This window comes from Apostichopus japonicus, chromosome 18, assembly GCF_037975245.1.
Source record: "Apostichopus japonicus isolate 1M-3 chromosome 18, ASM3797524v1, whole genome shotgun sequence".
In the NCBI taxonomy this organism is placed as follows: Eukaryota; Metazoa; Echinodermata; class Holothuroidea; order Aspidochirotida; family Stichopodidae; genus Apostichopus; species Apostichopus japonicus.
Genome location: NC_092578.1, coordinates 19,402,956 through 19,423,931, shown reverse-complemented (window position 1 = coordinate 19,423,931; position 20,976 = coordinate 19,402,956). Strand labels below are relative to the sequence as shown.

At 39.2% G+C, this 20,976-nt stretch overlaps 1 protein-coding gene across 2 annotated transcripts; it reads left to right on the top strand.

Annotated features, from left to right (window-relative positions):
- The first annotated feature begins 101 nt into the window (after positions 1 to 101).
- Positions 102 to 19,962, top strand: LOC139958846 (splicing factor 3B subunit 1-like). Of its 2 annotated transcripts, XM_071956226.1 has the most exons (22): positions 102 to 257; positions 1,336 to 1,544; positions 2,299 to 2,391; positions 2,752 to 2,869; positions 5,663 to 5,736; positions 6,178 to 6,265; positions 6,825 to 6,919; positions 7,428 to 7,677; positions 8,202 to 8,581; positions 8,842 to 9,039; positions 9,399 to 9,680; positions 10,651 to 11,008; positions 11,341 to 11,486; positions 11,765 to 11,911; positions 12,141 to 12,266; positions 13,118 to 13,339; positions 13,782 to 13,964; positions 14,376 to 14,554; positions 15,393 to 15,578; positions 16,265 to 16,537; positions 17,246 to 17,462; positions 18,139 to 19,962. In XM_071956226.1, exons 1-22 carry the CDS (start codon positions 233 to 235, stop codon positions 18,295 to 18,297), a joined length of 4,008 nt encoding a protein of 1,335 aa, XP_071812327.1. In that variant the 5' UTR covers positions 102 to 232; the 3' UTR covers positions 18,298 to 19,962. The 2 variants fall into 2 exon arrangements, with proteins under 2 accessions (XP_071812327.1, XP_071812328.1); XM_071956227.1 differs by lacking the exons at positions 102 to 257; positions 1,336 to 1,544; positions 2,299 to 2,391; positions 2,752 to 2,869 and adding an exon at positions 2,873 to 4,637.
- The last annotated feature ends 1,014 nt before the right edge of the window (positions 19,963 to 20,976 follow it).

The following is a 20,976-nucleotide window of genomic DNA, read 5'->3' as shown; positions in this document are numbered from 1 at the left end:
TTCTGTGTCACATAAATTCTGTGTTCACTGTGCGAAAACTGGTTTCGTCAAGTTTATTGATCTTAGATGCAGCGATCATCAAATTAATAAAAAATATTTTACAGCTTTTCAATGACAGAGTTCTTTATAATGAAATCTACTTTGCCTTATTAATCAGATATTTGATTTATAACTTATGTGATTATGCACTCGGCACCAAATCGTTTGCCTCACAAAAGTTATCGCTAGCAAAATGGCAGCCGTGACCTCGCGAGAAGGTGCTTAATCATTTCATTTATACTCTTAATAGCTTCAATATTGAATAAAATGACCAAGCATGTAGTCCAGACATCAATGCTTTCGCTTCATTTGCACTTCATGTTATTTGTATGTGGATGGTGGATAGAACAAGGACAAAACCTAGGCTAGGTTACGATTGTAACTTGTGTAAGGCCTAGGCTTGGAATAACACTACACTAACAGGCCCAAACAAGTGACAGGCTAGTAATAGTAGGCCTAGTAATGGAAACTACACATCGAGCCTAGGACTAATCATTCGTGTTTTTGGTTGTTTTAAGGTTACGGGTAATGCAATTTTAAATTTTCAAGTTAGCCATAGCGATCCACAGGTGACATCTTTGTTAAGAACTGTTAGTTCATGGGAGCTTTATTTTGTATTGTAATATTTGTCACAATCAAAAGTTGGTGAAATACATTTTTTTAGCCTATGCACAGGCACTTGTAACATTAGGCTATACCTACCACTGTCCATTATAAATAATACTTAGTATTATATATACTGGTAGGTAAAGCCTAATGTTACAAGTGTCTGTGGGCCTATGTAGCCTATGGGAAGTTAGCATCATTTGTTTTCCTTGAAACAAAAACAGCACCCATTATTCGTGATACAAATACTGATTTCAAGGATCAACTGCAAGTAATGTTTTTATTTTGAGGTTGGCTAACACATGTGTGTTGGCCTAAGGGAATATATTCACATTACTTTAGGTATGCCATTTTCAGGTAAAATAGATATGTTCCGTTGAGCCTATTCCTCGAATCAAATCACAAACAAATTAACATTGTTGTAGTCTACCAGTACCACTGCTGTGTGAGTTCATTTCTGCACGATCTGGTTAGCCATAGTTTACAGGTTCATGAAATGGAAAGAATCAGTTTGGAATGGTACCACAAAGAAATCACAAATTCAGTGCAAACTGTAGAATTAAAGGGTGCAACTGCAACATTTCGATATCATAATTATCAGTTAAAACTAGTTCTGCTTGTTTGTCCTCAGAATCAGTGCAAGCAATGACATAACTATATTTCTCCTTTCTTTCTTTCTTTTCATTCCAGCCATTGAGCAGCAAATTAAAGAACTGCAAGCACGGACAAATGCCCTGAAAGATACCAGTAATGCAGAAAGCAATGGTGCAGCCAGAGAAGCAGAAAGAATTGAGTTTGCCAAAGCTGGCCACTTTGATCAAGAGATTTATGAACCCAAGACCCCACGAAGTAGATTTTTTGGATATGACACATCTATTGCAGCTAATGAAGGAGATGAGGTAAATGTTATACCATCTTGATTTCATAATCATCTTACAAGTCTTGCTTTGTCAAATGAAGACCATCTTGATGTTTACTTTGCTGATTACACCTCATGTAGTTCTCACAATTCTGACAGTTTATTCTCTCTTTATTTCCGCAAGATGATAATACAAAAAATACATAGAAGATAGTACAGAAGCATCAAAATGTTGAAGTATACACACAGTCATCACAAGAACAATCTTATTTACAATGTAATTATCACTGCAGGGGAGACCTGGCAGAAGCAATGCATATATAAATTCCAGGCCAACCTCTATAATTAATTGATTTACTTATTACTAAAGTTTAAGGTATATAAGTCCCACCCACCCCAATAGAAGAAGAAGCAGGGAGGAAAAAAAAAGAAAAAAAAAGTTATATGGTATATCCATGAAAAATGTTGTTAAGTAAGAATGATGGCCTTAATGTTGTAGAACATGTATAAAGTCAGACCTGCAATCAAAGGCATTGAACGTGGAAGATCAGTAAGCTTGCTAAATATTTAATGTCAGTTTCATATAAAGAGACATAGTTTTCTTAGATTCTAGAACCAAAGAACTTGAATTCAGTATAAATTTAGTCAAATGTTCTGCACCTTATGTCTGGTATGTAGGCAAGAGGAACATTCATTTTATTGCAGTTGGCAATCAGATTATCTTGTTGTGTACATCATTATCAATCATAATTGACTTTTCATCTTGACTTATCTCTTTTTATTACTCACTATAGGATGATGATGTTGACACATCCAACTCCCTGATGGGTAAAAACACATACACTGCTCCATCCACCCTGTTCAGTAAAAATCAAGAAGCAGCAAAGGTAAGCAATTTGAACTTGTAAAGACTCAATCCATACAAAATCAATGTAGTGCTGACAAGACACTTGCTAGAATTTTTTGTAATGATAATTCTTGCACCATTTGTAAGTTGTGGCTGTAAAATTCAGATTGGGTTGATAAGTGAATAACTTTTAAATCAGCTATTTTGTGTATGTTTGTGCAAAGTTGTTGCAATTTAAATTGAGGAAAAGCTAGCTTTGTGAGTGTGTGTATTTTCTTTTTCTATCTTTTTTGACAATTGGCTGTTCTTTGTGACTCTCAACTGTTTTGGAATTGTAATTCTCATTGGAGAGTCAGAGATCTTGTTTAAAGACTTTTTTTCGTTCTCTTTTGTTTTACAGGATTTTGAACCGTTTGCAGAGACGAGGAGGCCCACAATTGCTGACAGAGAAGATGACTACAGAGCTAAAAGGCGGCAGATGGTGATTTCACCAGAACGCCATAATCCTTTTGAAGTCGGTGTGTGAATTTTTTTCCCTTTTCTACTTTCTTCCTATTTTTCACTCTTCTTAGTATTTACAATTTTCATTTAAAGCCTTTTACTTTATTGGTTTCCATAATAAAAAGATGAGAAAAAGTCAAGAATGGTTTTCAAGTGATTAATACTGGTGAAGTAAAGTACCCTGTAGAGGTGTCTAGGTGACAGCTTCAATGTATAAATGAAGGCATCAATACTAACAAGATGAGTTGAAATCATAGCTAACCATTTGCGATCGGGTAGGTTTGTAGAGATGAACCACCCCGGCAGGTTTTTTTTAGTTCAGGAGATACTTTTAGTGGATCACAACTGGTGTTAAACGAGATAACTAAAAGTGCTGGGTCATGTGATTTGGTTCCAATAAAATTACTTACCAATTTCTTCATGTCTGTGAATGGGAAATCTAGCAACAACCCAAGGAATCAGTGTTTTAGTTTGGGTTAGGAATTTGTGAATAGAATGACCATAATTAATATGTGTCTAACAAAAGAACCTGTGTGTTGCAAAGGAGCATGAAAGGTATATGATTATTGCATCTGGCAATACTGCAAGCAAACTTGCGTAGTACTCGAATGAAGAATTTCCTATGAATCGAGTTGTCATGTGTTGGTTACCATGTATCCATGACCATTCATGTGATAATCGTTAAGTTACCCCTTCCTGCACTACTCCTGACTAATTAAAATCTCTCATTCTTTCCCAAACAGTGCCATTATCGCTCCTGACGTCGTTGGCCAATTAAATAAAAAGGCAATTAGGTCTTGTAGGGACTTAGGTCAAGGGTACATCAAAGAAGTTTGGTCATATTAATATTAAAAATGAGCAATATTGTAGTTGTAGGATATCAGCAGTATAGTCTCTGTTGTGACAAATAGCTTTGGTCATGAGTTTTTAGTGTTGTGTCATAGAGCTCATTGAGTATGAAAGGAAACATTGCACAGTTGCAAAAGAATTTTGCCTCTTGCTCCTATATTTACTGTTTTGTCTTTTGCTTTATGGTATTGAAAATAGGACAAGTTTATTTGTTTTGAAAATCACTGGTTTTGAAAGTTCAATACTTTCTAACATTTATTTATTTAGTCAAAAGCTGTGAGAATGTTCAAATGAAGTACCGATCAAAATTCTGAAGCAGTGGTACAAGAATATGGCAAATGCGGCCTTTGTTTTTATTTCAAACTCAATTGGCTCTTTTCAGTAGAATATGGGTCCAATGATAGAGAAGGGAAGGAAAGTAGTTTCTTGGCCCAATGTGGAGGTCCTGTTAGAATCAAGTCGAGGGATGCATTTCTTTTGTTCAGCAATGTAAAGGAAGTTGTTAGAGAGGTTTTGAATACTGTTTGGACAAAGTTTTGTCCTCGCTTCGAACTGTTTTTGGAATTGTCCATTTGCTCACGTTAAAAAGTGTCCAGTCTGGATAATCCTTACAGTACGTACAATCTCTTGGAAGTTCTTGCCAGCAGCAGCGTCTATAATGTAAGACAGCGAGCCTCAATTGATACAAGCGCAGATTGACGGAAGGAGGAGAATAACAGGCTTGAGGTTGGGGAGGAGGATTGGGAGGGAGGGAGGAAAAGTTTAGCTAGCAGAAGGAATATGTTATCTTTTTAAGTCAAATCAAACAATTCTCTTTGCAAATCTGCAAACACCACTGCACTAACAGTGAAAAGCTTTGTCTTTTTAGACACATTGTCATCTTCTCCAGGTTAAGCTGTGACGGTTGGATTGCCAAGGGCTGGCCATGGCCAAACAGTACGTATATAATATAACCCCGAAGGCAGAGTCTTGTGTGGAACTCTGGTTTGGTCTCTGCCGGTCAAAACAACATGGTGTCCTTTCTTCAATTTCAAATTTTTATATATGCTTGTAAACTGGTAATAGTAAAATAATTTTCTCTTTGTTTTTTTTGGTATGTTTTTTTTTTTTTTCCTTCAAATTATTTTCACCACAATGAGTTTCAAAGAATGTTATGATTGGTTTTCAGAAGATAAAAAAAGGAAGAAGAAAAGGGAGACACTTTGAGTTAGGCCAAATTACTTGTCAGAAGTGAGAGAAACCATTTAAAGAGGTAGTATTAGGCTGTATGAAGCTTACTTACTGCTACAGACTACTACCATGTTACCTTCAATAATGAATAGTTTTAGACTCCTTGTAAACAATACTGGACAAAGACTAAATACCTTTGTGATTGGAGCGTACCTTGTTGTTCAGATGTTAAAAGTAAACATTCCCTGCATGTCCACACACTCAGTTAATCAACATGGACTCCTACCAAGTCCAATTAGTACAACCCTTCAAGTGCAGTGGCTGATTCCCGTGGCTGTCCGTAATTTATGGAGTGAGTCGGTGGGGGAGGGGTGTTTTAGGGAGTGGGTCGTTAATGTATAAATGTCTTTGTATGTTATCTTTTCTTGGGGTGGCATAGAGCAGCCCTTAAAAACGAAAGACATGAGATTTTTGTCATTGACAAAGAAAAAGTTAATAGGTAGAAGAAAATATGAATAGCTGTGCGCAAAGTATCCAAGTCTGTATAGCATCTCAGTAACTCACAGTAAAATTCATGGCAGATAGTTAAGGGCGATGTGTAGACCAATCACCCCTGGGTTCTTTGCATGGAAATATCAACCCAAACAAATCCATTGTGGTGAAAATAATCTTGATGTTGTTTGCATGCTTGCTGTATTCATTTATTGAATCCTCTTGTGATTGTCACCCAACTAACCAGGGAGGTCTTTTCTCCTCTCTTCCTCTCCATCTTCATCTTCTTGTCTCAACAGGAGCCAAAACACCAGATCAGAATGCCTGGACTTACGCTAATATTCGTAGACAACAGATGATCGATAAACAACAGGTAAGAATCACTTTGTTACATCCAGATATGGATACGTGTGGTACATGGAAACAAATGTAGAGCAGCATGGGGTTGTGGGGCGGGGGGAGGGGGCCGGGGTGATCTTTGGGTCAGTTGTGGTCAACAACATCCATGTGGAAAGCAGGGGCAGAAGGGAGGCAGGGGGAGTGCTTTTGAATGGAAATGGAAAATAGAGTGGGACAGTAAAACTGATATATAACAAGAAGTTAGTGAAGGATTCAGTTTCTGCCTACCCCTCTGGCCCCCATCCCCCTCCCCTCCTAATTCCTATGTTACCCTTACATTCCTTTATTATATAATAAGTTAGCATTATTAACGACACAAGTTTGTTAGAAGATATCTGTAAACCTGCAAAGATCATGTGATCTAACCATTAAAGGTACAGTGTTTTGATTCCCTGCTGTTCTAATCTATCCTCAGAATGACTACCGACAGCAGATGCAAGAACGTTCCAAGGATGGTACTCTCCAAGCACAACCGGAATCCCAGCCACCTGTGAAGCAAGCATGTAAGTCTCAAAACTACATCATGCACTGTAGCGTTACTGACATACTATATCCAGGGTTTTGGTGTCGAATTCTTAGGGGGAAAAAAAACTAAGAAATTGCTCTTGATGACGCTTTCAAGATTGTTTACACTGGAAATCGGAAGGGATATTTTGGTGTGTGTGAATGTGTGTTGATTTGTGTTTGTAATGTTTGATACTATAATCTGGAGACGAACCAGTTCATTAGCTTTCCTAGCCAAAATTAAATTACAAAATATGAAATGGAAGTTGAAAGGTTTGATAATTTCCGATTATCATTTTGCGTGTGGACAGTGCTGATATGAAATAGTGGCAGGGCAACAGAAATAAGAGTCGCCAATTGTTCGATAAAATGTCTCTTGAGGGTATCTGTTCTCACCTCATTGCTGTCTTGTCTTCAGTAGTCTGCTATAGTTTTATTAAAGTTTGCAGAAATAAGTTGGTGATAAAATGGCAAAAACATAGTGGTTTACAGTAGAGAGAAACAGACATTTAGCACTACATGAATCGTTAAACCTTCCATAAATCATTTTACTTTTAGCTAAACGCAGTCGTTGGGATCAGTCTGGAGCTGGTGATGAGACACCTGGAGCAACTCCAAGTAAAAAAAGAGCCAGTGGTTGGGACCAGGAAGAGGTAACAATTATGTTTTTTATCTGAGCCAAGAATGAGAACATGTGTGTGTGTGTATTTTAGATCCTCCTGCCAGCAGGAACTCGCGAAGAAGCCTCATTGGCTTATCAAAGCGGCAAGCTGACCGAAGTCAGTCTCTTACATTCATATTTAACGTCAATGATTATGAATTGTCAATTGTCAAAAACTCTGTAACTGGACGACAAACATTAATCTGGGAGTGACTCGAACCGAGGACCTTATGATTGAAAGGCACGAACATTGCAATCTATATTGTAGGTCCAAAACAAATTCAGATTGAAATTAAACGTATGATGTCATCTCTGCAAGTCTTTCATCTTGTAGCTTGATTTCATTGTTTGTGAATGTTTCAGTTCTCCTCTCCTCCCTTAATTGAGACGATATAAATTTATTCTCTTCTTTCCTGTTTCTAAGCTATCCTGCTGAGAACATCACATGTAACATAATTTTGTCTCTGTTTACAGTGTCAATGTTTTATTCTTCCTTGCAGGCCACCACTCCCTCTATCAGTCGATGGGATGAGACTCCAGGACGGCCAAAGGGGGGAGAGACACCAGGGGCCACCCCAACAGCCAGTACAAGAATTTGGGATGCCACCCCAGGTCATGTTACCCCTGGTCATGTCACCCCTGGGCATGCCACACCTGGTCACACAACCCCTGGACATACTACCCCTGGTCACTCGGCAACACCGAGCTCACGTCGTAACAGATGGGATGAAACCCCAAGAACAGAGCGAGGTAAAACTGAGAACTGGTTAAAAGAAGTAGTTTGACAATGGTATTAACAGCATTAGTCTCTTACTGTCCAATGGTGAGACTGAAATATGCCTAGTTTACTGTACATAATGAGTCTCTTACCTTCCAATGGTGAGACTGAAATAAGCTGGCTTAAATGGTTGCCCAACAAGCTTGACTTAAATGGTTGCCCCACAAGCTTGACTTAAATGGTTGCCCAACAAGCTTGACTTAAATGGTTGTCCAACAAGCTTGACTGAAATGGTTGTCCAACAAGCTTGACTTAAATGGTTGCCCAACAAACCTGACTTAAATGGTTGTCCAACAAACCGTTTTGAAAACCGTCTGCTTCAATTGGTGAGATAACATAGACTAAAGAAACATGTTTCCAAGATGCTTGGTCTTTTCATTAATAGCACTGTATATTATCAACAGATGTTTGGAAAAATTGAAAAGAAAGTGTAGCTTTAATGTGTTCATGCCCCCTTGTGTGTTAATAATTCTGTGTTTTGTGTTCAATCTTGTAGAAACACCTGGCCACGGTGGAGGGTGGGCTGAGACACCTCGCACAGACAGAGGCGGGGATCATCCATCTGACACACCTACCCCAGCATCCAAGAGAAGATCCAGATGGGACGAAACACCCGCAGGGTCACAGACTCCAGGGACTCCCCGTACACCTGCTGTTGGCACACCTAAGACCCCTGGTACCCCAAGCACACCCATGCTGGGAGCTGGTGTGACCCCAGTAGGTCAAAAGGCCATGGCAGAAAGTACCCCTACACCTTCAGGGGTCAGAATGACCCCGGAACAACTACAAGCTTGGAGATGGGAGAAAGAGATTGACCAGAGAAACAGGGCATGGTCAGATGAAGAACTGGATGCCTTGTTTCCAGATGGATACAAGGTAAGCCATCTTCTATTAGTGGTAGGGAATTAGCTTAGCCATACAGTCTGTACAAAAGCGCTTTGCATCGGAACAGTTAAATCAAGTTTCAAATTGTTAATCAACATGTATGAAAGCATTCAGATGTGATGTTGGGTTTTGGTGCACTCATGCAAGTTTCAAGGACACTAAAACATTTTCCATTGGTGAAAAAGGAGGTATACTTGTTTCAATTTGAAAATCAGAAATTTCATTTTTTTTTATTTTTTCTCCTTTTTAAGGTCCTACAACCACCAGCTGGCTATGTTCCAATCAGAACCCCAGCCCGTAAGTTGACATCGACACCGACTCCGATGGGAGGGACCAGTGGTTTCTTTATGCAGCAAGATGGTACTGTGGTAGATCCAGGCATAGCTCAACCAGCTGGCAACCTTCCCATGCTCAAGCCAGATGATGCCCAGTACTTTGGCAAACTTCTGGTGAGTACTGCTTTAATAAATGTGTTTGGGATTATTTGATCTATTTGTTAAATGTTTTGTGTCCTTTGTTGAAGCAGGAGGAGTGGGCTTGGGAGTAGGAAGTTTTAAAAGACTTGGAAAGTGCGATAAAGAAGATATTTAGCTTTCCCAAATGAAGCAGTTTTGTAGATGTAAAATTATTAATTTCAGCTTAGTCTAGTCCAGCAGTACTTCCACAGTCTGTGCACCTAGGCCAAGTCGTAACTTGGGGAATGTTTTTTTCTGTTCGTTGACCGTAAGCTAGGTAATAGCAAAATGAAGTGTAGTGGAATGTGATTGTGTTTTGTTATTATAGTAATGTTTCTCATTTCCATATGTAGAATGATGTTGATGAAAGCACGCTGAGCCCTGAGGAGCAGAAGGAGAGAAGGATCATGAAATTGCTCCTAAAGATCAAAAACGGGACCCCACCCATGCGTAAAGCTGCCCTCCGTCAAGTCACTGACAAGGCCAGGGAGTTTGGCGCCGGTCCTCTCTTCAACCAAATCCTCCCATTGCTGATGTCTCCGACATTGGAAGATCAAGAGCGCCATCTGTTGGTGAAAGTTATCGATCGCATTCTGTACAAACTAGATGATCTTGTACGACCATATGTACACAAGGTTAGTGTTCTTACTTTATGCTTGTTTTTTCTGCACGTGACAGTGAGTATTCCACACTGCTTCAAGAGTTCTATAGATGTTAAATGGTAGTTATACCACTGACAGAAACAGTGACCCACTCTTGCAAATTATCAAGTCTACTCAATCTGCTCTGAGCCAAAATTTCATTGAAATTCCATCGCCAAATACAACTCTTTTTTTTCTTTAAACAATCATTAACATTACAAAACACGTGTTTGTTATGGACAATAAATTGACAAGCTATGCTGAGGTATAGGATAGTTAATTATCCAGAATGTTATCATATCCAGATAACCTCTGATCCCAATGTGTTCAGACAATCCAGGCTTTACTGAAGTGTTGAAGCTGTTGCTTCACTTGATAGCTTCTTTCAAAGAACACATAATGACTTTTGTCACTCGATGGCAGCATAATGTAGTGAAAATATAATTAACAGTCCTTGCGTCTGCACAGAAAGGTTCTTAATATACCTCTTCACCTTCCATGAAATGGTAATGACATCATTAACGTCATATTTATGGTAGGGATGCCTTAAAGAAGCCAAATAGCCTTTAAGCCCCAAATATAATGATCAGGGTTGTCACCAGACCATTTTTAGAGCCGGGTAATTTGTGACAGTGATCCGCGGGGTTAATTACAGTTAACCTGCGTTTTGCACTGAATCGCGCTAATCTTTACCAAGTTACTTATTGGCGGTACTGTAGGCTAATTTGTGCCGGGCGGTAAGGCTGAAATTGACCTTGAGTACCGGGCGGAAATTTTGAGAGCTGGGTAGCACCGCCCGGCGCCGCCCGGCGTGGTGACAACCCTGATAATGATCATGCTGCATCTATGACAACTGTATTATATTGCTGGAAATTTTCCTTCTGAATAGGGGAGGGGGGCGGAGAAGTGGAGAGAGGGGTTTGAAGATCCTCTCATTACTCTATACTAATTAATTCCTTTTCAGATCCTCGTGGTCATTGAACCCCTTCTGATCGACGAGGATTACTACGCCCGTGTGGAAGGCAGGGAGATCATCTCCAACCTGGCCAAGGCTGCCGGTTTAGCTACTATGATCTCCACCATGAGACCAGACATCGACAACTTGGACGAGTACGTCCGTAACACCACCGCCCGTGCTTTTGCCGTGGTGGCGTCCGCCCTGGGTATCCCAGCCCTCCTGCCTTTCCTGAAGGCTGTCTGTAAGAGTAAGAAGTCATGGCAGGCTCGCCATACTGGCATCAAGATCGTCCAGCAGATTGCCATCCTGATGGGATGCGCCATATTGCCTCACTTGAAGAACCTGGTGGAAATTATTGAACATGGTGAGTGTGACCATTTTAAATCTACGATTTGTGAGAATGCGCTCAAGTCTGAGTTATCATGATGTAATCATTTTCACTAACTGATAGTAAAGAAATATCAAAGTGCCAGCTGGAATTTGAATCTCGACCTTTTCCATTTATTTAACTGATAAAGTTTACCTTAAATTAGGTATGGCTTGCTTCATTCGCAGTATTTTGGAATTGAGGAAAAGAAAAGTTTCCAATAAATGAATGACCAATAATTTAATTCAAAGCAGCAATTGCTGAAGTTCACGTTTCCGTACTGTGTCGTTGACAACAAACGTTTTTTCATCCGTTTGATTCCACTCTAGGTCTGGTGGACGAACAGCAGAAGGTACGAACCATCACAGCTTTGGCCGTAGCCGCCCTGGCAGAGGCAGCTACTCCATATGGTATCGAATCCTTTGATAGTGTACTCAAGCCCCTATGGAAGGGTATCAGACAACACAGGGGAAAGGTGAGAACTTATTCTGTATTCATTGTGGTAAAGGTCATTGGCTGTGCATTAAAATCTTAAGTGTGCTAGACTTGTTCATTCTATTCTGCTAATGTGCAGGCTAGGTCGTTAGGGTGCCCTCATCCTAAAGCTTAAGCGTTCTGTAGACCTGATGAGTGAAAGATTGTGGTTCAACTGTTCTATGTTTATCATTACAGTAAGGCAAGAGAGAGTGGTGTGGGTTTACAATCTTGTTGAAGTTCAAATAAATAACTTTCCATTTTCCTTGGTTTATTCAGGGTCTGGCAGCTTTCCTGAAAGCCATTGGTTATCTCATTCCTTTGATGGACCCAGAGTACGCTAACTACTACACCAGGGAGGTTATGTTGATTCTCATTCGTGAGTTCCAGTCTCCAGATGAAGAAATGAAGAAGATTGTCCTCAAGGTAAATTCCTCCCTCGCTTTATAGTTTCAACATATGCTACTGATAATACCATATTTATTACAATAAGGCTTAAAGTTAAGGTTATATCTTTTACATTCAAGAACATTTCCTATGGATAGGAGACACACATTCATGATCACAAGTCTTAGTTAATAGTGTACTCATTCTAACCTACTGCTTCTTCCTCTCACATAAAGTATCTATCTGTTGTTCTTTTCCTGTTTCGTAGGTGGTGAAGCAGTGTTGTGCTACGGATGGTGTGGAAGCTCAGTACATCAGAGATGAGGTGCTGCCCTCTTTCTTTAAGCATTTCTGGCAGCATAGAATGGCGCTGGATCGCCGAAACTACAGACAGGTAAGAAATCATAGTCATGCCAAGTCATAGATAAAAAAGGAAATCAGTATAACATGCCTTACTCATGTCATTGTGTTGCAGAATGCAATAGTGAGTAGTAAGTTTACAGAAAGAGAGAAGTGAAGTGCTGAGTTTATTGCCCCTAGTATGCAACAGAGGAGTGAATTGAAATGCTGAGATTATTGCCCCTAGTAAGCAACAGAGAAGTGAATTGAAATGCTGAGTTTATTGCCCCTAGTAAGGGACAGAGAACTGAATTGAAATGCTGAGATTATTGCCCCTAGTAAGCAACAGAGAAGTGAATTGAAATGCTGAGTTTATTGCCCCTAGTAAGGGACAGAGAATTGAATTGAAATGCTGAGCTTATTGCCCCTAGTAAGCAACAGAGAAGTAAATTGAAGTGCTGAGCTTTACCCCTAGATAGGAACAGGAAATGAATTGAAATGCTGAGCTTATTGCCCCTAGTAAGGAACAGAGAAGTGAATTGAAATGCTGAGCTTATTGCCCCTAGTAAGGAACAGAGAAGTGAATTGAAATGCTGAGCTTATTGCCCCTAGTAAGGAACAGAGAAGTGAATTGAAATGCTGAGCTTATTGCCTATAGTAAGGGACAGAAGTTAAAAGTTACTGTTATGTCTTTTTGTATTATTAGTTAGTGTTTATTATTTGGTGCTATTACTTAGTGTTCATTATATAGTGTTTTCCATTTTAGTGTTATTAGTTAGGGTTTATTATTGTTGTTATTATAGTGTTGTGTCTTTTTAGTCTGAGAGGAAAACATATTCCCTGTCCAGTGTATCATTGTATCACAGTAATGAAGAAGTCAACACCATTTGACATGAATCATTTCAGTTGGTGGACACGACTGTGGAGATTGCCAACAAGGTAGGAGCAGGAGAGATTGTAGGAAGAATCAAAGATGACCTGAAGGATGAGGCCGAGCAGTACCGTAAGATGGTGATGGAGACCATCGAAAAGATCATGGCTAACCTTGGAGCTTCTGACATCGACTCTAGACTTGAGGAACAGCTGATTGATGGAATCCTCTACGCTTTTCAAGAACAGACCACAGAGGTAAGCAAGTTTGGAGGTCAAGAAAAGACATCTTAAATTTTACAATCTGCCTCAGACACTTTTTCGTATTGGTATTGTCACTTGCACTAAGCCTGATCAGAGGTTACCAATTTACTGAAGTTTCACTTCATTGTTTGAATTGAAAGAAGTGATTTTAGTGTCATATATTAGCAAACTTTTTACCAAAAGCAATGCACAAATTTGCATTTGTGCAGTCACTTTAAATCTTCTGCAAAGAATTCTTGATCTGGTGCTATCTGGAAATTAGTTGCCAGATAGAAAAATTCCTCACATCAATTTTATAACAAGCAAAACTCAACAATCGTTGAAACTGCTTTCTATGATACAACGCCTTTTGACAACTGGTAGATAGTCTTTGATTCAGTAAATTAATGAGCAATAATTCAGTGACATTTTACCTTGGGATATTCATTTCTGACAGGATTCTGTGATGTTGAATGGGTTTGGAACGATTGTGAATGCCCTTGGTAAGAGATGTAAGCCTTACCTGCCCCAGATCTGCGGTACCATCCTCTGGCGTCTCAATAACAAAGCTGCAAAGGTCAGGCAGCAGGCTGCTGACCTCATCTCAAGAATCGCCATCGTCATGAAGACCTGTCAAGAGGTAATTATATCACCATCATATTTATCACCTTCATATTTATCACCTTCATATTTATCACCATCATATTTCTTCCAGTTAATTTATTCTTTCAGTTGTATCTTTCTTGTCAAGTGTACCTGTTCCTTCACTCATGGATTAGTTCCCTTTTCAGGTTCACACAGTCGCTGGTTTCCATTTATGATTTCTTACATCTGTTGTACTTATTTCAACGAATTATATATTATCATTAGATAATCTATCGTCATCCTTCTTATCGTTGTTATGTTTTGGGAATAAGTTCAATTAGTTCACCATGAATGAGTTGAAACCTTTCCTGTTTTAGATTTCACCGTTCATTGGTGGTGTCAACCACGTAATATCCAGTTGGCTAGTTAGTAATTTATAAATTTCTTTCCTCTTATTTTATCAAAGGAAAAATTGATGGGACATCTTGGAGTTGTGTTATATGAGTACCTTGGAGAAGAGTACCCAGAGGTCCTCGGTAGTATTCTTGGGGCTTTGAAATCCATCGTAAATGTCATTGGTATGCACAAGATGACTCCACCAATCAAGGACCTCCTACCAAGACTGACTCCAATCCTTAAAAACAGGTAAGATGAGGCAGCAGAGCAATATTTAAAGAACACCAAGGGTCTGTTCTGCCAGGAAAACTAATGATCCAAAACAAGCTGAAACTGCCAATATGACTTGTTGCCCAATGTTTAGTGTATTCTGTCAAAGCCCTTTAGGTTTCACCATTTGATGACGGAATTGTCTCCCAGGCTAAGAGGTGCTAGCACTGTCATACTATCACCCCTTAGTAAGATACCCGGTTGATCACACTTGCTTCTGTCTGCGATAATATCTTCAATTTGTTGTGCAAGTTGACCTCATGAAGAGTACCTCAAGGGTGTCAGGGAGACGACCAGAAAAGTGTCTCTATAAATTCACTATTTGGTACCATAACGCAGCTTGCTTGAGTATAGGCTGTTAGCTGGTTGCTGCGTTGCAAAAATATTTTAAAATAGTAAGAATTCAAAATAATTATCTTACCATCAAATAAACTTGAACAGAACTTATTTTGTTGTATTGTTGCTTTAGAATCATAACATATGCTATAAATTGTGAGCGAGTCTGTTGCTTTTCAAAACAAACATGAACACTTAGTTTAGACCTACCACACTATTGATAGGGAAAGTGTATAGCCTAACCTACTATATATATATATATAAGAATCAGGGCTGAAGTAGTTACTATCATTTACCTCTGAGGCTAACTATCTGTGAAATTGCCGACAAATATGAAAGCTTCGTACACTTGGTGTAGGATATTCCTCAAGTAACTTGCGTGAATCTGGTGAGGTTAGCATGCTGTTTCAAAAGTTGCCAGCTACCTAAGAGATTAAACTGTTGATAGTGAGTGATATGCAGTTTGTTTATTTGCCTTCAGACATGAGAAAGTACAAGAGAACTGCATTGACCTGGTTGGTCGTATCGCTGACCGGGGAGCAGAGTACGTGTCTGCTCGGGAGTGGATGAGAATCTGTTTTGAGCTGCTGGAACTACTCAAGGCTCACAAGAAATCCATCAGAAGAGCTACAGTCAACACATTCGGTTACATTGCAAAGGCTATCGGGTAAGTTTAATACAGTCGACACATTCGGTTACATTGCAAAGGCTATCGGGTAAGTTTAATACAGTCGACACATTCGGTTACATTGCAATGGCTATCGGGTAAGTTTAATACAGTCAACACATTCGGTTACATTGCAAAGGCTATCGGGTAAGTTTAATACAGTCAACACATTCGGTTACATTGCAAAGGCTATCGGGCAAGTTTAATACAGTCAGCACATTCGGTTACATTGCAAAGGCTATCGGGTAAGTTTAACTTCCTTTGTGTTTGAACTTGCTAGAGACATAGTTTGAAGTTGCAAAGGTGACTTGATAATTAGTTGTAGTGACTTCAAGCCAGACCATACTGACATTGAGAATGAGTAATCTGGTCGTCTTTGAAAGACTTCCACCTAATAAAGATGTTGCCATTTGGAAGTCTTGTCCGCTACAGTCGGGCCAACCCAACATTGTCCAATGGCCTGACTGTCTGTGCAATGTGTAGCAGTTCATACCAAGCTTCAACAGATGTAGACAATCATGGCGAAACTATTTGGCAAGTGACCAACGAGTACTGGTGACTTGAAGCAAGCATGAAGTTTGTAGGACTTGTGGGTCTTCATCACTGTCAAACACGAGTACTGTCTCGTTTGCATTTTAAAATATTACCTGCTTGATTAATTTATGCTATCCGTTATCACCTCACAGACCTCATGATGTCCTCGCCACACTGTTGAACAACCTCAAAGTACAAGAACGTCAGAACCGTGTCTGCACCACTGTGGCGATCGCCATCGTGGCAGAGACCTGCTCGCCATTCACAGTCCTCCCTGCCTTGATGAATGAGTACAGAGTACCGGAGCTGAACGTGCAGAATGGTGTTCTGAAGTCACTGTCTTTCCTGTTTGAGTACATCGGTGAGATGGGCAAAGATTACATCTACGCTGTGACTCCTCTCTTGGAAGACGCCCTAATGGACAGGTGAGTGGATCAATGAAGTAATTACCACTGTTAACTCCAAACTTTAGCATTCAAATATTGCTAATATGTTTGACAAGTAGTTTCCATATGGATCCTTCCAACCGTCTGAATTATGCATGGACATTGTGAAAATCCAATTGTTCATTTAACATCTCTGTGAAGCAAAATTCTCTTTGTGGGTGTGGCTTGTTGAAACTTAACATCAGTGATCATTTTTTTTTTACATTTTTTTTTAAATACTTTTTTAACATATTTGGGGTAAATATGGATGACGTTCAAAAAAAATTCACGAAAAATCAACTGTCCCAGTTCTCTATATTCCATAATTAGTAAGGTTGATGCATTTTGCTTCATAGGATTTTTTGGATCCAAATTCTGGGGAATTTTCTATGCTGGTATATTCAATAGAAGCAATCTGAAGGGTGAATGCTAAAAGTAGCTTTGTCAAAGTAGAAATTAATGGGAAGATGTAGGTATCAACCATTGTCAGCCTCAGTATCTTAAAGTTACACATGATATAGATAGATCAGTTACTACTCATAAATGTCAAGCAAACTTTATTTAACTTTACCCAGTCAGTTTTTCAGTTGTTAATTTGCTTTAACATGTGTCTCTGTCAATCTACTTTTAATGTATCCTGTCCATCCCAGCCCGCAAGTGTAACTGTTCTCCAAAAGTGAATGTTTGTTTACCTCTTTTTATACACAGGGATCTAGTCCACAGGCAAACAGCCTGCACTGCCATTAAGCATATGGCTCTTGGGGTCTTTGGCTTCGGCTGTGAGGACTCATTGGTCCATCTCTTGAACTTTGTTTGGCCAAACATCTTTGAGACATCTCCACATGTGATCCAGGCGGTGATGGAAGCCTGTGAAGGACTCAGGGTGGGTCTTGGTCCTGGCAAACTCTTACAGTATTGTGTACAGGTGAGAAGCTCTTAAGAGTAATTTTGTTGTTTGGGTGGTCTTTCCATCACTTTTAAGGAAAACAATGGTACCAGCTGTCTTAGCAAGATATTATTTATGAAATCATTTATTCAATCACAAATGTCCCCAAATTTGAAAATGTTGAAATGTGGTACAGGTGCCAACTCAATTTTTTCCTTGGATTTTCTACCTCTGCAAGGTAATGTCCCCACGATGAGAAGTGTTAACATTGACAATTAAATATTTCAGCTAGAAAAGACAAGATATTCAAAATGGCAATGCTCATCAAACACTTCTGTTATTTATGGAAGATGAATATCAGATATGTTGTATTGATTATTATTAAGGTTCCTCAAGAAGCTGTCCATGAACCATTACCTGAAATATTACTGTTTTTTGGGAGGGGAGAGGGGTGGACCAGAATTAAACAATGCTGCCCTCCTCTAACTATCAAATAATTTATGCCCTCCTCATGATTGTAAAATGCTGCTGCCCACATCATTACTAAATGTTGAAGTGTAGTCATTGGAGGATTAAACCTATAATAGCCACTTTACAAAAACTAATATCTACGTAATCTTTCCAAATTAAGAGTGAATGTTGTCTTTCAATTACCTTTTAATGACAGCAAAGATTGATATATTTCTTGGTTTTTTCCGTCTTTTTTCTTTTTCAGGGCTTATTTCATCCAGCAAGGAAGGTCCGTGACACTTACTGGAGAGTGTACAATACGTTATACATTGGTTCACAGGATACCATGGTGATGTCATATCCCAGGGTGCCCAACGATGAAAAGAATCAGTACGTGAGATACGAGATGGACTACTTCTTGTAGAAATATCAGATAAAAGTAACTGAGTCATTGGTACGGATGGCTTACTACCAGGGAGGGTGGGGTACTTCAGCAATCCTAACAGTTACGTTTCCATTACCTGGATGAGTTTAGGAAGAGATGAATTGTACCATAGGGAATCAACCTAGGAAACTCACAGACCGGTGAAAGATGGAAACCAACTCTGTCCATGAAGTGGCTGCCGCACCCTCCCGCCTCTGTTTCCACTCTCTACTTAGTAGGAGGAGTACGCATTGCCATGTCAGCAGAGATTACCAGACAATTGCAAATACTTTCTCTGAGTTCATTATTTTGGAAGGCACAGCGCTATATTATTTCTTAAAGGTCTTCGGACACCTATGAACAATGTTGTCCTAAACACTCAAATAGGCCTTAGAAATCATGCCAAAATCTGCAACGACCATCAAAATCCATCAAAAATTGACCATTTCATTTTTATTAGTAATTCTAGTTTTATGTATGAATGGACATTAGCTAGTTATGCACATTGATGATGTAAAGGGGAGTGACTGCCTAATTTTCTGTTATGTTTTATTCCTTTGTGTTTACAACCTTCGTTTCAAAGACAGTGAACACAACTTTGTAGCGGAAGGCAATTTTTGGAAATATTTTATTGTCTTCTTTGAAAAGAAGTACATCACATTATTCAAATGATGTATGCAGGCTTGTAACTTATTAAGGCCTAAAAAAAAAATTGATGTGCGCAACACTCCACGTCATAGTTGCACACATTTAATGAGTTGCCCAGGTTTATCAAAACTGCAAATGTGTATATCTTGGAAACGTAAAAAGGTTTCCTAAATATTTCAACAGATTTTGAATAAAATGATCACACAACAAATGTACTGGATATGGGGCAAATTGGCTAGGTGTCTGTAGTACTTTAACTTAGAAGAAAATACCCTGCAAATAATCCATTTGTTTATAAAAAACACTTTTATGAAGGTAAAAGTTACAATGAGTTAATTTGTGTCTTTAAAAGAATGTGTGTTTGTATGTGTGATGGAGTGAATCTTAATAAAACTAGTGAAGCTGTATTGACCTTTATTGTTATGGGATCATGGTATTAAAGATTGTCATAAAATTCGTTTAAGTCAACACAAAAATCTTTTTAAATGTTTAGCAGAGTGAGACCTGAAAATTTAATGTCGCTTTTCTTTTAAAATCTCTGGTAGGATCTCTCTCTTCGTCCATTGTCAGCTATGTATGTCCCAGTTAGGGTTGAAACCATTCCCTAGTTTGAAAACATAACGCCACCTTATTCCATCAAGATTGTTCAAATTTAATGTACTGTGTTATGTTCGGAAGTTAAGCGACAAAGTTATTACACTTAATATGTGAGAGACAACATTTGAAAAGGTTGGATGTAGAAGGTTGATATAAGAACAGCAACATGATTGTTATTACATAGATCTCTGTAAATAGATTGAGGGTGAAGGTTTCAGATTATGTAGAAATATTTCATGGCTCACTCAAAAGTAAATGGAAAATGGTTCATTTTAATACAAGACCAAGTGTAAATTAAAAGTCTAAAAACCTTGTAAACAAGATCAATTCGAAACTGCTCACTTGGTTATGTGGGTCCTCCTTATTAAGTAAAAGGAACTAGGTGTGTGCACTGTTTACATTAAAATGTTTTAAAATGTGGCAATGAATTAATAAGCCTGTTGGCGTAATGGTGTACTCTATTTTGTTTTCTTGTGTCTTTTACTTGAGGACTAGTAAAAGGAAAGCAGAAGTTGGGATTGAACCTGGGACCTTGTGATGACAAAAAAATTTTTAACCACTAGACCGTTAGGTGAGACCCTGTTGTAGGATGCTTTTCAAAGATTTAAAGATCCAATTGTTTGGACTTTGGCGTTTTTTAAAACATTTCCTCACCTGATCCTGGTCAGGGAGCAGGGAGGCGCGGAACTCACCTAGTCCCCTTGGGAACCTTGTCAGGGAGAGGGGTGCCGCGGAACCCACCTTGTCCACTTGCCTCCCTGGCCACTTTGCATCAGGGAGAGGGGGGTATCGGAATCCACCCTGACCACTTGGAAACCTTGTCAGGGAGGGGGATGTTCTTTTACAGTGATTACTCACCCAAGATCAAAACCAAGCCAGGGCTTGAACCGAGCTGATCAGAAACTTCTAATCAACGGAACTACCCATTACACCATTTTGGTTCCCAATGAAATAAACTTTGTTTCTTACCTTTATACTTCCACCTGCTCCAAAGAACAGAAAATTAAAAGGCTCCAGCTGGACTTGAACCGCAGACATAGAGTTTGTCTGACTCTCTCCAGTCCAGAGCACTACCAACTGCACCACAGTAACTGTTAAGAAATACTGCTCGTTTCTAATATTTCAACCTCAGAATGGAAGGAGGAAAGGAGCAGAAAATAAAAAATGATCTCTCTGGTGTTTGAACCCTAGACATGGCGTTTATCTGACTCAGTTACAGAGCACTACCAACTGCGCCACAGTAACTGTTGAGAAATATTGCTCGTTTCTAATATTTCAACTTCAGAATGGAAGGAGGAAAAGAGCAGAAAATTTAAAATGCTCTCTCTGGTATTTGAACCCTAGACATGGAGTTTATCTGACTCTGTCAGTTACAGAGCACTACCAACTGCGCCACAGTAACTGTTAAGAAATATTGCTCGTTTCTAATATTTC